This window comes from Macaca nemestrina, chromosome 4, assembly GCF_043159975.1.
Source record: "Macaca nemestrina isolate mMacNem1 chromosome 4, mMacNem.hap1, whole genome shotgun sequence".
Classification (NCBI taxonomy): Eukaryota; Metazoa; Chordata; class Mammalia; order Primates; family Cercopithecidae; genus Macaca; species Macaca nemestrina.
This window is the reverse complement of record NC_092128.1, coordinates 184,285,197-184,298,801: the sequence shown is the minus strand read 5'-3', so window position 1 is coordinate 184,298,801 and position 13,605 is coordinate 184,285,197. Positions and strand designations below refer to the sequence as shown.

General features: G+C 49.3%; 1 protein-coding gene across 5 annotated transcripts in view; it reads right to left on the bottom strand.

Moving 5' to 3' along the window:
• LOC105472605 (FAM3 metabolism regulating signaling molecule B) overlaps window positions 1–13,605 on the bottom strand; it is a 65,711-nt gene that overhangs the window by 38,464 nt on the left and 13,642 nt on the right. For 3 of the 5 annotated variants that reach the window (XM_071095742.1, XM_011725994.2, XM_071095743.1), the window contains exon 2: window positions 8,789–8,932. The exons of 1 other annotated variant lie outside the window; for it this stretch is intronic. In XM_071095742.1, coding sequence (XP_070951843.1) covers window positions 8,789–8,932 — 144 coding nt within the window. Of the gene's footprint in view, window positions 1–1,549; window positions 1,613–8,788; window positions 8,933–13,605 lie in introns of those variants that run through there. One more of the 5 variants, XM_011725999.3, reaches the window with a different exon arrangement.

The window sequence follows — 13,605 nt, the reverse complement described above, 5'->3', positions numbered from 1 at the left end:
TCCTAAGCTGTTTCTCATTCCTCCTCCTGTCTGTCAGAAAGAAATAGCAGCCTCAGGCTCAACTTGGTGTTCATAAACTCATTAGTAACCTGAGAGCTGCCTGTTGGTGCAGTGAGGTCCCCGGAGCACCTCTCAGGATGGGCCAACTCAGGAAGCTGGTCCCTGAAGCCTGCAGGTGAATATGGGGAGGAGGGAGCCCCATGAACCACATGTTAGAAGAAGGCCTCTAGCTTGGCTCAGTCAAATTAAGGGCATCATAGGCATAATGTCTCCAGCTTCCCTATGGCCAAATAGTTCCACTCCTAGGTAGATATATCCCAAAGGAAATTTCACCCAAGTCTATCCTTGCAGCAGAACAGCAAGGAGGTGAGGAGCTGGAGGCCAGTCCGGGCCTGACCTCAAGTGCACAGAGTGGGAAATGGGCCTAGGCGGGATGGTGTGGAGCATGGCCCTCCGAGAGACCTCCATGAAGATGCGCCCTCAAGGCTTGGTCCTGAAGGACAAAGGAGAACTAGAATGGGGTCTACAAAATGACACTGAAGGACATGCCCGCCAAACACAGTGGCCCATTCTGCAGTTAGATATTCAAACAAAAAGGCATCCCTAAACACCTCAGGGGTGTGGGGAACTGGAGACAGAAGTGGGAATAAAAGGGAATCAGTATATAAAACCAAGGAGGCCCTGCACAGAGTGATAAAAACTTTAACTTGATCCTTGGTTCAGTGGTTAAGAGGAAAATGAGGGGTGGGGGTAGGGGGGTGGGGTAGAGACAGAGATATGGGGAGGAAGGGAGGAGGGCGATCCAGGCAACTGGGCTTCACAGGATGAGAAGGAGCCAGGTAAGAGCCAGGGTTCTGTGCCTTGCTGGGTGAGCAGTCTTTCACACCGCAGATGAACCCAGTGTGAGCCTCAATCTTCCCAGTAATAAAAGGACTAAAGAAACACCGAGAGAGGCCCTAGCAGGAGCAGCTGGTGCTCAAACAGATTTCCAGCAACCACAGGGATCACATGAGGAGTGGAAGAGGCCGTGTCTAGAAAGGAAATTCAGCGAGACACACTGATGAGCTCAGATTCAGCCTATGTAGAAATGACGGGGAGGCAATCTCCATGGCATGAACACAAGGAGAGTGCAGACCTGCAAGGTTAAGGAGGATGGGGTCCAAGACCAGAACCAAAGGCCCTCTGCAGCTGCACTTAGGAAAGGATAGGTAAGCAGGTGGACAAAGCAGGGTGCACACGGATAAAGGAAAGCCTGAAAGCCGCCAGGGGCGAGACGCTACAGCTGCGGCATGGCAGTAAGGCCTCGAGACTCAGGGGTCTCACGCCCTGTAATCTTGGCCATGAAGCTGGTGAAGTGCTCGGTGCCTCAGTTTCCTCAGGAGGCAAGCACTGATGTTCAGGGCTACAGTGATTGTCCAGTGATACAATAAAGGTGCTCAGAGCAACAAGTGGATACCAGGAGCTCTCTCCTGGTCCTTGCTGTTGAAAAGAAAGTCTGCAAGTTCTTATTTTTCAGGTGGGGGTACCTTGGCATCAAATGAGCTCCTACATGGGCCCGAGGACTCTTGATCCTTCATCTCTGGGGAATGATGGAGGCCAAGGGCATCATGGGAATGACAACAAATGTCTCCAGCTTGCCAGAAAGCTGGATTCTAGAACCCAAAGGTCAATGAGCTCAACATCAATGCCAGTTCTAGAACAGGTGGCTGGGAGCTCCAATATGAATGAAAGTGAGCAGGGACCAGCAGTGCCACTCCAAGAACCAGTTGCATGGACTGAATCTCACTGTTCCTATCCTTAAAACAGGGTCACTGTATTGCAAAGCCCCTTCCTTAACTAATGAAGCCACTCAGTCAACGTATACTTATTGAGGGACTCCTTTGTTTTTGGTAGGCAGTTCGGGGATGGAGCTGTTTAAAATCTCTCCAGCCAGCTGCAGTGAGCCATGATCCTGTCAGTGCACTCCAGCCTGGGCAACAGAGCAAGACCGAGTCTGTATCAGTTCATTCTCATGCTGCTATGAAGAAATACCCAAGACTGGGTAATTTATAAAGGAATGAAGTTTAATTGACTAGCAGTTGTCCAGGGCTGGGGAGGCCTCAGGAAACTTACAATCATGGTGGAAGAGGAAGGAAACATGTCCCTCTTCACATGGTGGCAGCAAGGAGAAGAATGAGAATTGAGCAAAGGGGGAGCCCCTTACGAAACCATTAAATCTTGTGAGAACTCACTCACTATCATGAGAACAGCAGCATGGGGGTAACTGCCCCCATGATTCAATTACTTCCCACTGGGTCCCTCCCATGAAACGTGCAGATTATGAGAACTACAATTCAAAACGAGATTTGGGTGGGAACACAGTCAAACCATATCACTGTCTCAATAAAAAATGTAAATAAATAAAAAATAAAATCTCACCACCTTAGGCTACACAGATCAGGAAACTGAGGGCAGGAAGGAGTTGGTTACTGGGTCTTCTGGGCCCTGGGTATGAAGAAAACATGATGCAGTGGCTGGAGTTTGGCCAGCCTGAGCAGGCAAGCTGGAAGAGGAGGAGGAGGAGGGACAGGAGAAGGAGGACGATGGAGGCGGGGAGGGGATGGAGGATGAGGTAGAAGAGAAGAGGAGGAGGAGCGGGGAGAGAAGGAAAGAAGGTGGGGATATGAGGGAGGAGGAGAGAAATAACAAGAGGAAGAGAAGGGAGGAAGGGAGAGGAGGAGGAGAAAGAGGGGCAAGAGGAGGAAAAGGGGAAGAAGGGGGAAGAGGGGGAGGAGGATAGAGGGAGGAGGATGGGGAGGAGAAAAAGGGAAAGGAGGATGAGGAAGAGGACAAAGAAGAGGAGGAGGAGGGAGATGAGGGGAGATCTAAGAAGAGGAGGAGAGAAGGGGAGGCGGGGAAGGAGTAGCAGCAGCAACAGCCCGTGGGGGCCTGGGCAGGAACAGCACAAAGATGCCACCCTGAGGATAATATGGGGAAAAGGAGGTGGGAAAGCTGGGGCTGCCAGCATCTGAGTCCCCCCCAGTTCTAGCAGCTCTGGGTTTGGCGATGTGGTAGTCTGGAAAGCAGTTCCAGAACACTGGTGCTGACAGACTGAATGACCAAGGTTTGAGGGTGAGAGGAAGGACAGAAAGTGGCGTGTAGTAGGTCAGTCCTCTCAGGGTCTGAATCGTTTGCCCTCGAGCCGTCTCGCTGTGCACTAGTGCCGTGCTGCAGCCGTTAGAGGGTCCTGATTCCAGACATTTCTTCTCAGACACTGTGTCTACCTAATCTCCAGAGGTGAAATTTATAAAAGGTAGTTTGGGACAAAGATTATATGCTTTCTTGCTTTTAGATTTATAAAGCACTGTAAATGCATATATTTTATTATTCTTTGAGATACAAGAAGTTACAGTTCAGAATTTCCTAACACAGAAGACTCCTTGGTTATGTCCTAATAGGATCCAAATCAGAAAACTTGGATTTGCCCACAGATGTGTATGGCATGCTTCGTGCTGCATATGTCTAAGAACCTCCTGTGCATCACTGTGTTGATGCCCACATAGCATACTATAATTAAAAGATCGATTTTGAGAAAAAAGACTCAAATGTGGTATTGAGAAGCACCTCAGGGTCACTTTCCTTGGAACTCTGGGCATAGGATGAGGGGTGGGCAAGGGGTGACTTCGAGCTCCCAAGTTTCCTGGGCAGCTGGATCTGCTCTTCAAAATCCTAATTACTAAAAATTCTGGCTCCCAATCTGTGCCCTGCAGCTTCGTCCTCTAGCTAGCTGTGGAAGCTGGTGGGCTCAGCGCTGTCTTCTTAGAACAAGGAGGAAAACACGGTTCATTCCGTTCTGCAGTGATGCCCATTCAGACATGGAAAGGCGGTGTTAGCCATCCTTCCGTGTTCTCATTCTCTGCCAAGTGTGTCTCGTTTCTGCCACAGCCTCGCTGGGCAGTCCCCTCGAACAGCAATGCTTGGATTAAGGTGCTAACTGACACTCGAGAGATGACAGGGTGTCGAAGCTCAGCAGCAGCCTTCCCATCAGCCTGAGAGATGACCCTCCCCTGCTCTCCCCACACCACTTACACAGCAAGCCTGGGGCAGGCTGGGCCGTCTTTATTCCTTTGTATCTGCTCACATTCACCTAAACGGGTGGCCATTACATCTACAAATGGGTTCAGTGGTGCGAACCCCTGCAATGCCTGCTTAGCACTCCTGTACAAAATCACCATCCACAGGCACCTCTCTGCCTTGGTCAGCAGAGCACCTTTTTTCCAATCTAAGGTAGCATTGCACTGAGACGCTTCTAGCCTTCTTCCACATGCACTTGTAGTGACAACATGTCTGAGAGAGAGACAGGAGTAGCTGGAACTGGGGTGAGGCCAGTGAGGTGCTGGCTTCAGGTGTGAAGCTTAAGGGGGTACCCAAAAGCTCAAGAATCAAAATAAGTAACAGTTGAATGCAATAATTGTTAAAAAAACAACATGACGCGGTGGCTCACGCCTGTAATCCCAGCACTTTGGGAGGCCGAGACGGGCGGATCACGAGGTCAGGAGATCGAGACCATCCTGGCTAACACGGTGAAACCTCGTCTCTACTAAAAAATACAAAAAACTAGCCGGGCGAGGTGGCGGGCGCCTATAGTCCCAGCTACTCGGGAGGCTGAGCCAGGAGAATGGCGTGAACCCGGGAGGCGGAGCTTGCAGTGAGCTGAGATCCGGCCACTGCACTCCAGCCTGGGTGACAGAGCGAGACTCCGTCTCAAAAAAAAAAAAAAAACAACAACATGAATGCAAAATAACCCACGATGAACAGATATCAAAATGTTAAAGGAAGACAGGATTAAAGGAATTTAAATTAAGTATAGGTGCTGAGCCCTACACTTGTGTGACTCGAGAATGCCTCTCTGGCTTGCCCAGACCTAGCCTGGCTGGAAAGAGCTCCTGACCAGAACAGCAAGGTCTGTGCTTTGCAAACACGCAGGAAAGGCAGTTCCCTTGATGCTTCTGGTTTATAGACCAAGCCCCGGCCCAACCTAACCATAAGGCTGAACACCCAATCTTTAAAGGCAATAAATGAATGCACCATCCTTCATTGCCCTACGGTCTTTAACATGCTGATGGCCACACATGGAAGTCACTCAGATCCCAGGAGCCCTCCTCCCAGGGTCACTCTCCTCCTGCACGGCTTCTCCTTCCCACTTAGCTTGTAGGTCCTATCAGCCCAGCCCAAAGCACCTCTCTGCCTTGGTAGTGAGCCCAGTGCAGAGCCACCAGGCCTTGCTCTAGTTAAGGAACACCAGTGTCTTCCACCAGACCATAGGCTCAAGGAACACAGGGTCCTCATCTGTGTTGGAGGAACTCCATGAGTCCTTTCAAGGATGGATAATCATCCATGTGCTCCTGGATTCCTAGTTTCCATCCATTTCTAGCAACTGTGTTGAGTTCTTCGTTTTCTAGCTTCTCGGTGGCTTCTCTCAGTACCCAGTACCAATCTCAAGTCTGAATGTGTCTGTTCCTGTGCTTCAGATTCGGATGCAGCATGTTGGTCGCTAGGTAAATGCATGGGGGCACCTGTGGACATCTAAGATGAACATCCTGCAGGACAGTGCCGTGCATGAGCAAAGTATAACTGAGAAATCCCAGAACCTGCACTGATACCAGGACCTGAGCCTTAATCCTTGAAGTTGCTCTGAAGCTGGGGAAACACCATCTTTCCTAACAATTCAGCAACACCAACCTAGAAGGAGCTTGAGGGAGCAGCCCTAAGAGGCTGTACATGCAGCATGTGGACAGGAAGGCACCTGTGTTTTGGGTGAGGCTGTTCCTTGAAAGCATCGCACCAGCCATGCCGGTGCTGCCAACACCAAATAAGCCTTGCTGCAAAGCAGCATTCCCCACCTGGATCTCTCAGCAGGGTTAGCCCCAAAACGCTGAGCCCAGCAGGCCCCAAGCAGTCCCATATCCCTCCAAAGTGGAGCTTTCAAGTCACAGGAGCCAGGACATGAACATCACGGCCACTTGCCACCCCTCTCCCACCACCTTTGGGAGCTCAGCCCTCCTTCAGTCATAAGAAGAAGGTGGGGACGTCCCTGGCCCACCCCGTTAATGAGCCTTTCTAAAAAGACTGGTTTCAGAGGCACCACTGTCTGGACAAACTTTAAATTGTGTGTAAAAATGCACGTGTATGTTTACTGCAGCACAATTCACAATTGCAAACATATGGAACCAATCTAAGTGCTTATCAACTGAAGAGTAGATGTGATATATATACGCCATGGAATACCACTCAGCTATAAAAAAAGAACAAAATAATGTCTTTTGCAGCAACTTGGATGGAACTGGAGGCCATTATTCTAAGTGAAGTAATTCAGGAGTGGAAAGCTAGATATTGCATGTTCTTACTTGTAAGTGGGAGCCAAGCCACAGGCATGCAAAGGCATAAGAATGATATCAGGGACACTAGAGACTCAGAAATGGGGGTAAGAGGGGGGTGAGGGATAACAAACTACATATTGGGTATGACATATACCACTCAGTAATGGGTACACTAAAATCATAGCCTTCACGTATACAATTCATCCATGTAACCAAAAACCACTGGTACCCCTAAAGCTATTAAAATAAAAATGAATGAATGAATGATATGTAAAAAATTACTGAAAGAGAAAGTAATCCCTTTGAGGGCGTCTTCCATGTCCTCGACACACATATCCTTCACCCATAGCCTAGATGTAATAAGGAAGTGTGATGACAGGCAAGTTCAAGGCAAAAATCTTTTGAAAAATAAAAACACCCAGTCATAGTCAATTCCTATGAAGTTATTTTTTCTCCTTTTTTTTTGGTCATAAAAGGTAATTAATCTGAAAAGAAATGGTTTTTACAGAAGTATTTTACCATTACCCAGTTTTTTATATTTGTGCAAATTGATTTTTATACTTTATTTTTGTATTAAAAATATACCAGCATATCTATTTGCAGTGAAATTTTGAAAAGGGAGCAGTCTACTATCAGAGTGTTCCACAGTTTTCCAACATAATTTTTAATAAATCCTTTGAAATTTCACCCCTTCCCAACAGCTAACATTATGATTTGGCTAATTAGTTCTTCTCTAGTAGACTCTGAGGTTCTTAGAAGTAAAGGATGAACCTTAAAACACGTGCACTCAGACCATGGCCCAGAGAGGGAGGCTGTTACTAAGTATACCTGCTGAATTAATAAATAAATGGACTTTGACAGTAGGCATTTCCTTTGGCAATAATTCAGTCTTTCCCAGAATGTGTATTGTAAAATAAGATTGAAACCAGGGCAAAGAACATAGTAATCAGCGCTACTTGTAGGTACTCTTTTTATGTATAAAGCACAAGGACCTCATTTTCCTTGTTCCTTCCCTGTTCCTGTGACTTTACACCTGGGCCACTGGATGAATGCCTTTGGTCCTGGCCAGAATCTGGCCCTTGTGTAACCACAGCCTGCCCATCTGTGGCTGATTGTGGCCTTGCAGGAATGAGGGCCTGGGGTACAAGAGCTTCTACTGTTTCAAGAGATGCTATAAACATGGAGTTTTATGGGAAATCTCTTGATTTTAAAATATTTGTCCATATTTCATTTGTTTTGCTTTTAGACAAATCTTGTCTCAGGTCTGTCTCTGGGCCCCCAATTTGCAATTTATGTGCTATGGACTGAATAGGTCCCCCCAAAATTCATATGTTGGAACCTAACCCCCAGTGTGCTGGCGTTAGGAGGTGGGGCCTTTGGCAGGTGAAGCCTTCAGGAATGGGAGTAGTGCCCTTATGAGAGGGGCCTCAGAGACCTCGTTTGGCAAAAAGAGCCGTCTTAGAAGCAGAATGCAGGTACCCCCCAGACAAGAGGAAACCTGCAGGTACCTTGATCTTGAACTTCCCAGCCTCCAACACTGTGAGAAATAAATGTGTTGTTTATAAAGTCCCCAGTCTATGGTATTCTCTTACAGTAACCTGCGTGGACTAAGCCACGATGCTTCCAACCAAACTGGCACACAGCCCTCAGAACCAAGCACAGTCCACTCCCTTGCTTCACTGAGATGGCTTCTCAATTTTCACCTCCTTCTCAGAGGCTTTCCCCGCCCATCCTCCAAATGTGATTGAACAAATGCTCAAATCACATTTGTTCATGTGTTAAGCTGTCACCTCCCCTCACTGGGGTCTCAGTGCCAAAGGGACAGGGACCTCGTGTGCTTGTCCTCTGTCTCTCCTTAGCTCCCGGACATGCCCAGCACACAGCAGGCTCTCAGAAAAACCCACCTGGATTGCGCGGAAGGACAGAAAGCAGCAACCCTACAGAGAGCTGGGCCTTTCCTAGGCTGATGGTTGAGGGCCTCTGTTCACCGACATACAATGTCTGACCTTTCTTTCACATCTACTCAATTATTCGCTTTTGCTTCCCAAGACATTACATAAGACTTTCCAACAGCTATTCAGTCTGATAGAAACCTTAAAATGATTCTGGAGCACAGAACCTGGACCCTCCTGTGCTTCCCATGGGAGGAAGCCAAGATCTGGGCTGAAAGAGCACAGTTCAAGGTCAGGCTGCAGGTTTGTGCTGGTAACCAGAAGCCACACTGTTCTAGTCTCACATGGGGTCAGCAGCGGCACATGCCTTAGAATGGTGTAGGACCTAAATGAGTAACTGCAAAATACTTCTCTCCTCCTCCTTCCTGATATAAAGCCATCAGGGCCCCCCAAGCCCCAAGCTGGGGCAGAAACCACCACTCCTCCCTCTGCACACAAGCCATGAAGGCAGCCGTCCGCCCCAAGCACGGCACTCACCTTTGAGGACAGGCCTCTCCCCGATGCTGTGGATGCTATAGGCAGCACTGGACAGGGGTGCATCTGGAATGAGCTCTGCGAGTAGGTATCCCGAATACCAGGCACACAAGGAGGCAAGGACCAGGAACACCACCTTGAGCGGGCCTGCAGAGAGGATACCAAGCAGCTGCTGTGAAGGACTTGGTGGTGGCCCCGGCCCTTGGCTCTCCCCATCCCTCTGTGGCTTTTCATCCTGGCCCAGTGTCAGGGGACTGAGCTATAGGCAAGGTGGGAGGCGGTGTCAGGGCCTTCGTAGTAGACAGTGTCAGAGAATACAAACAAGACAGGAATGCTTTCAAGGGCAAGTTGTATTTGCTGTTGGTTTGGGTCTTAAGTGCTTCCTTGAATGTTAATGTCAAAACAGCTAATCAAGCACCTTGTGAACCAGCATGCCCAACGTGAACCTGAAAAAACAAAAGTGGCTCATTCCCCCTGTGAGATACAACTGGATTTGAGCACGCTCCTGCAATTACACTGAAACTTCAGGGGTAAAGCTCTGTCCCTTTGGTTTATTTCCATATCACCAGCACTGGGAATAGTAGCTGACGCCAGCAAGCATGCAACAGATTCCTGCTGGATCAAGGCCTGGTCACGTAACACTGGGGAAAAGTCCCCAAACCTGTTCTATCATCGCGGATGTGCCTGCTGGGCCAGTCAAGGTTCCCAATGACAGAAAGTCCCTGGAGATATATTTCTGGTTGATTGGCAACAATATCTTACTTCTCTTGTTTGATGTGAGCAGCACAATTTCCAAGGAAAAGACATTGATCTCCTCCTGGGCCACCAGAGGTCTGGGGGGCAGCTCTCTGTCTTTTCATAGGCAACCCATGGCCTAGGCTTTTAGAATTTGCTCCCTAAATACAGCATAGATCAGAACTCATTCAGCAGTTCGCTTACCCAGATTGCTACCATGCAGGGATGACCACAGGCCCTGAGTAGGATGGGTTATGGTGTATGTGCCTAATGCATTTAAGTATGTGCTAATAGGTACAGTCCTAAGAATTAAGAGAAGGAAGGAAGAAGGGAGAGAGACAGGGAGGAAAGAAGAAAGTAAGTGAAGGGGAAATGAGGAAAGGAGGAAAAAGGAAAGGAAGAGAAGGGAATGTCAAGTCTGAAGGACCCAACAATGGGCCCCACCCCTCCACCCACCCAGGGTGCAGCTCTGGACCTCAGCTGGACTTCCAGCACCTAGGGATCGTCCTTCCCTTCTCAGGAACCCAGCTGTCCCCAGCTCATGCACTGGCTGTATTGCACCAAGGCAGCGTGTGCTTGTGCTTGGAGGCCCAGCGCTTCGGCAGAGGGAGCTATGGGGATGGAAGGATATGTTTCTGGTTAGCCTTGAGGTTTTGCTTTGTTTTGCTTTTTCGAGTGCATACTTCAACACCATTTTTAAATTTTGAATTTCCAAACTGCTAAGATTGTTAGACTAGTAAGCATAGGTGGTTTCCTCTGGGGAGAGGCCCAAGGCAGTGTGATCAGTGCAGTTTCTAGGACTGGAGGGGCATCTCAAAGTAGTTAAACCAGACACAGAAAACAAAATGAGACAGGTGTGAGCTTGCAGGTCCCTCTCCTGCAGCAGCGCCAACGGCTGTGCTCAGCCACCTGTGGGCGCTACACTCCCGGGCTCACTCCTCTGCAACAGTGGTCTCTGCCTAGAGGGTGCTCTTCCCTACGCAGCCCAGCCACAGCGCCCACACAGATGCCACAGAAGCCTCCCTCCAGGGCCACGCAGCATGCCTGGGACACTGTGTGGGTCACTGATGTTCCAGAAAATTCTGTTGGATGAACACAGAGTGCAGAGTGGGCTATGACAACAGCTGTGACAAAGGCAAGGACCGCCCCCTGTATCCTGTGCATGTGGGTCACAGCTGGACTATTTCATCCAAGTGTTGTATTTGAAGAAGGAAACTGGCTAACCAGACAATGTTCAGAGGCTCTTCTAGACAACACGCCACACCTGAGATCCTGAGCAACAAGCTGCTGTTTAGCTTGGAGCAGGTTGAAAAGGAACATTATCTACCTTTTGAATGTGTAACAAGCAGCTACACAAAGGAAGAGGTAACTATGGCCTCAGCTGAACAAAAACAAATAGGTGGACATGACAGAGAAGAAAATGGAGAATAAATAAGCCAAGTGTCCTCACAAGAAGAAGGGTAGGTAGCTAGCCCATGGCGGGTCCTGGTGTGGCAGGGAGCTCTCTTCTGGGACACTTTTCAGGACTCCCAGGAAGACTAGAGAGTATCTGTGCTTTGGGTGAGGGGCGCATCCAATGGCCTCTAGGCTGGGGACAGTCTAGATTACAACATGCACCTGGCTGGGAGAAGCCATGACCTAGAGTCCGGAGGCAGATCCAGCCGCCGGCACTGGGGTCAGCCCATCATCAGAAGATGGGTGGTAAGCTGGACCAGCAGCCTGTGCTCAGGTCTAGCACAAAGTCACAGCAGTATCCTAGCCACGAGAGAGAGGGCAGGACATAGTAGCCAGGACGTGACAGACAAAATCCAGGCAGGCAGCATCATTTCCTCAGGCTGCTGTAACAAACTAACACAAACTGGGAGGCTTCAACAATAGACATTTAGGCTGGGCTCAATAGCTCATGCCTGTAATCCCAGCACTTTGGGAGGCCAAGGTGGAGGGATGGCTTGATCTCAGGAGTTTGAGACCATCCTGGGCAACATAATGAGACCCCATGTCTACAGAAAAATTTTAAAAGAATAGTCAGGTGTGGCGGTGCAGACCTGTAGTCCCAATTACTCAGGAGGCTGAGGCAGGATTGCCTGAGCCCAGAACTTTGAGGTTGCAGGGAGCTACAACTGCAATATTGCACTCCAGCCTGGGTGACAGCAAGACATCATCTTTTACAAAAAAAAAATTGAAATTGAAATTTATTTTCTCAAGATTCTGGAGGCTGGAAGTCCAAGATCAAGGTTCCTCTGAGCCTCTCTCCTTGGATTGTGGATGGTGTCTTCTCCCTGTGTCCTCACAGGGCCTCTGTGTGTGTCTTCATCTCCTCCTTATAAGGTCACCAATCAGACTGGATCAGGGCTCACCCTGATGACCTCCTTATACCTGAAATACCTCTTTAACAACCCTATCTCCAGATCCAGTCGCATTCTGAGATACTGGGCAGGGATTAGGATGACAACATGTAAAGGGGGTTGGGGAGTTGTGCGGGGAGGCACAATTCAGCCCCAACATAGCACCGGGTGAGCTGTGGCACAGCCTCTCTGTGGGTTGAACACCAACAATCAGAGCTCAGTCCTGGGAGTGAAAGCAGGATGGGCAGGAGCCAAGGCAGCCTGTCAAGACAGAGGCTCAGACACCGGGCAGCAGGGAAGAATCAGCCCCTAAGCTGGGACACACTTGGGAAGAAGAAAGCTTGGGAGCCCAGGGCCTCCACTAAGACAACTCCCGGAGCCCCGGTGGGCCTGCCCCAAGGGGAGGAGACCCAGCAGCTTCAGAGGCGGGGCAGGAAGTACAGAGTCCAGGAACACTTCTGTGATTTTGTAACCAGGATCCTGCCTTTCCCCATAAGGTAATAAAGTCATCATCGGCTCATGGAAATGTCTTCCACTGTGCTTGCTGAGCAGCAGACAGGATGAGTGTTAGAGCAAAGGCTGTTCTTAGCACAGGAGGAAAGCCAGTGAACTTTCTCCTAAGAGACTCACCTCTAGTGTGTCTGCCTCTGTGTGAATGTGTGTGGGTGCACGTGCACGTGTCCCAGCCAATCCCCACTCTGAGATCCACAGGGGTCTCAGGAGCGCCCTGGCTGCTTCACTTAAGAGCCAGAAACTGGGGGCAGTGGCTCACACCTGTTACCTCAGCATTTTGGAAAGCCGAGGAGCCCAGGAGTTCAACTTGAGGCCAGGAGTTCAAGACCAGCCTAGGCAACATAGCAAGACCCCATCTCTACAAAAAGTTTAAAAAAATTAGCTGGGCATGGTGGCATGTGTCTGTACTCTCAGCTGCTCAGGAGGCTGAGGCAGGAGGATTACTTGAACCTACGAGTTCAAGGCTGCAGTGAGCTATAATCACTCCATTGCACTTCAGTCTGGGCTACAGAGCAAGACCCTGTCTGTAAACAATAAACATCTAAAAAGTGCCAGAAAGAAAGTAATCCTGAAACCAAATGGATATGACACCAGGTTACAGCTAGGAGGATTTTAGGGCTCTCTCCCTCCCTCCAATCCAAGGGCCACCTAAAAAGGGCAATCTCAGGCCCTAGGATCCACTTCTATTGATGGGATTTCCTTCAACCTGAATGAGGACAGGGAAGCTGCTGTCACTGCTGCCTTGCCAACATGTATTCAGATCACCTCACCATGAAGGCCACACCTACACCTTTTGTACTTGAGAGGCCAGGATTGCTGAGGGTGGATGGTCCATATTTTGGGACTCACTGTCTTTGGGATCCTAGGCTTTGCTGGCCTCAGTGTCCACTGTCATCACTGTCCTGGGCACTGGGCAGGAGGGCTTTTTGGCAGAAGTGCTAGGAAGGGCCACTCTGAAACACCACAGCAGGTGTGCAGCATAACCCGCCTTGACTGTCCATACGCCAATGCCCATTTCAAGGCATTAAGATACCCACTACTAGGCCCTGCAGGTGAAGGCATGGTGGCGGCTCAACTTGCTCCTTCCATTCAGTCTGAATGTCCCTCCTGGGAACGTCCCTCCTGGTTTGCCTGGAGCAAACCCAGCACTGGACAGAAGCGTCCAGGACAACGCCCACTCCAAGAATGTCTCCTGATCTTTAGTTCATAAAATCAAAAGTGAGGGAA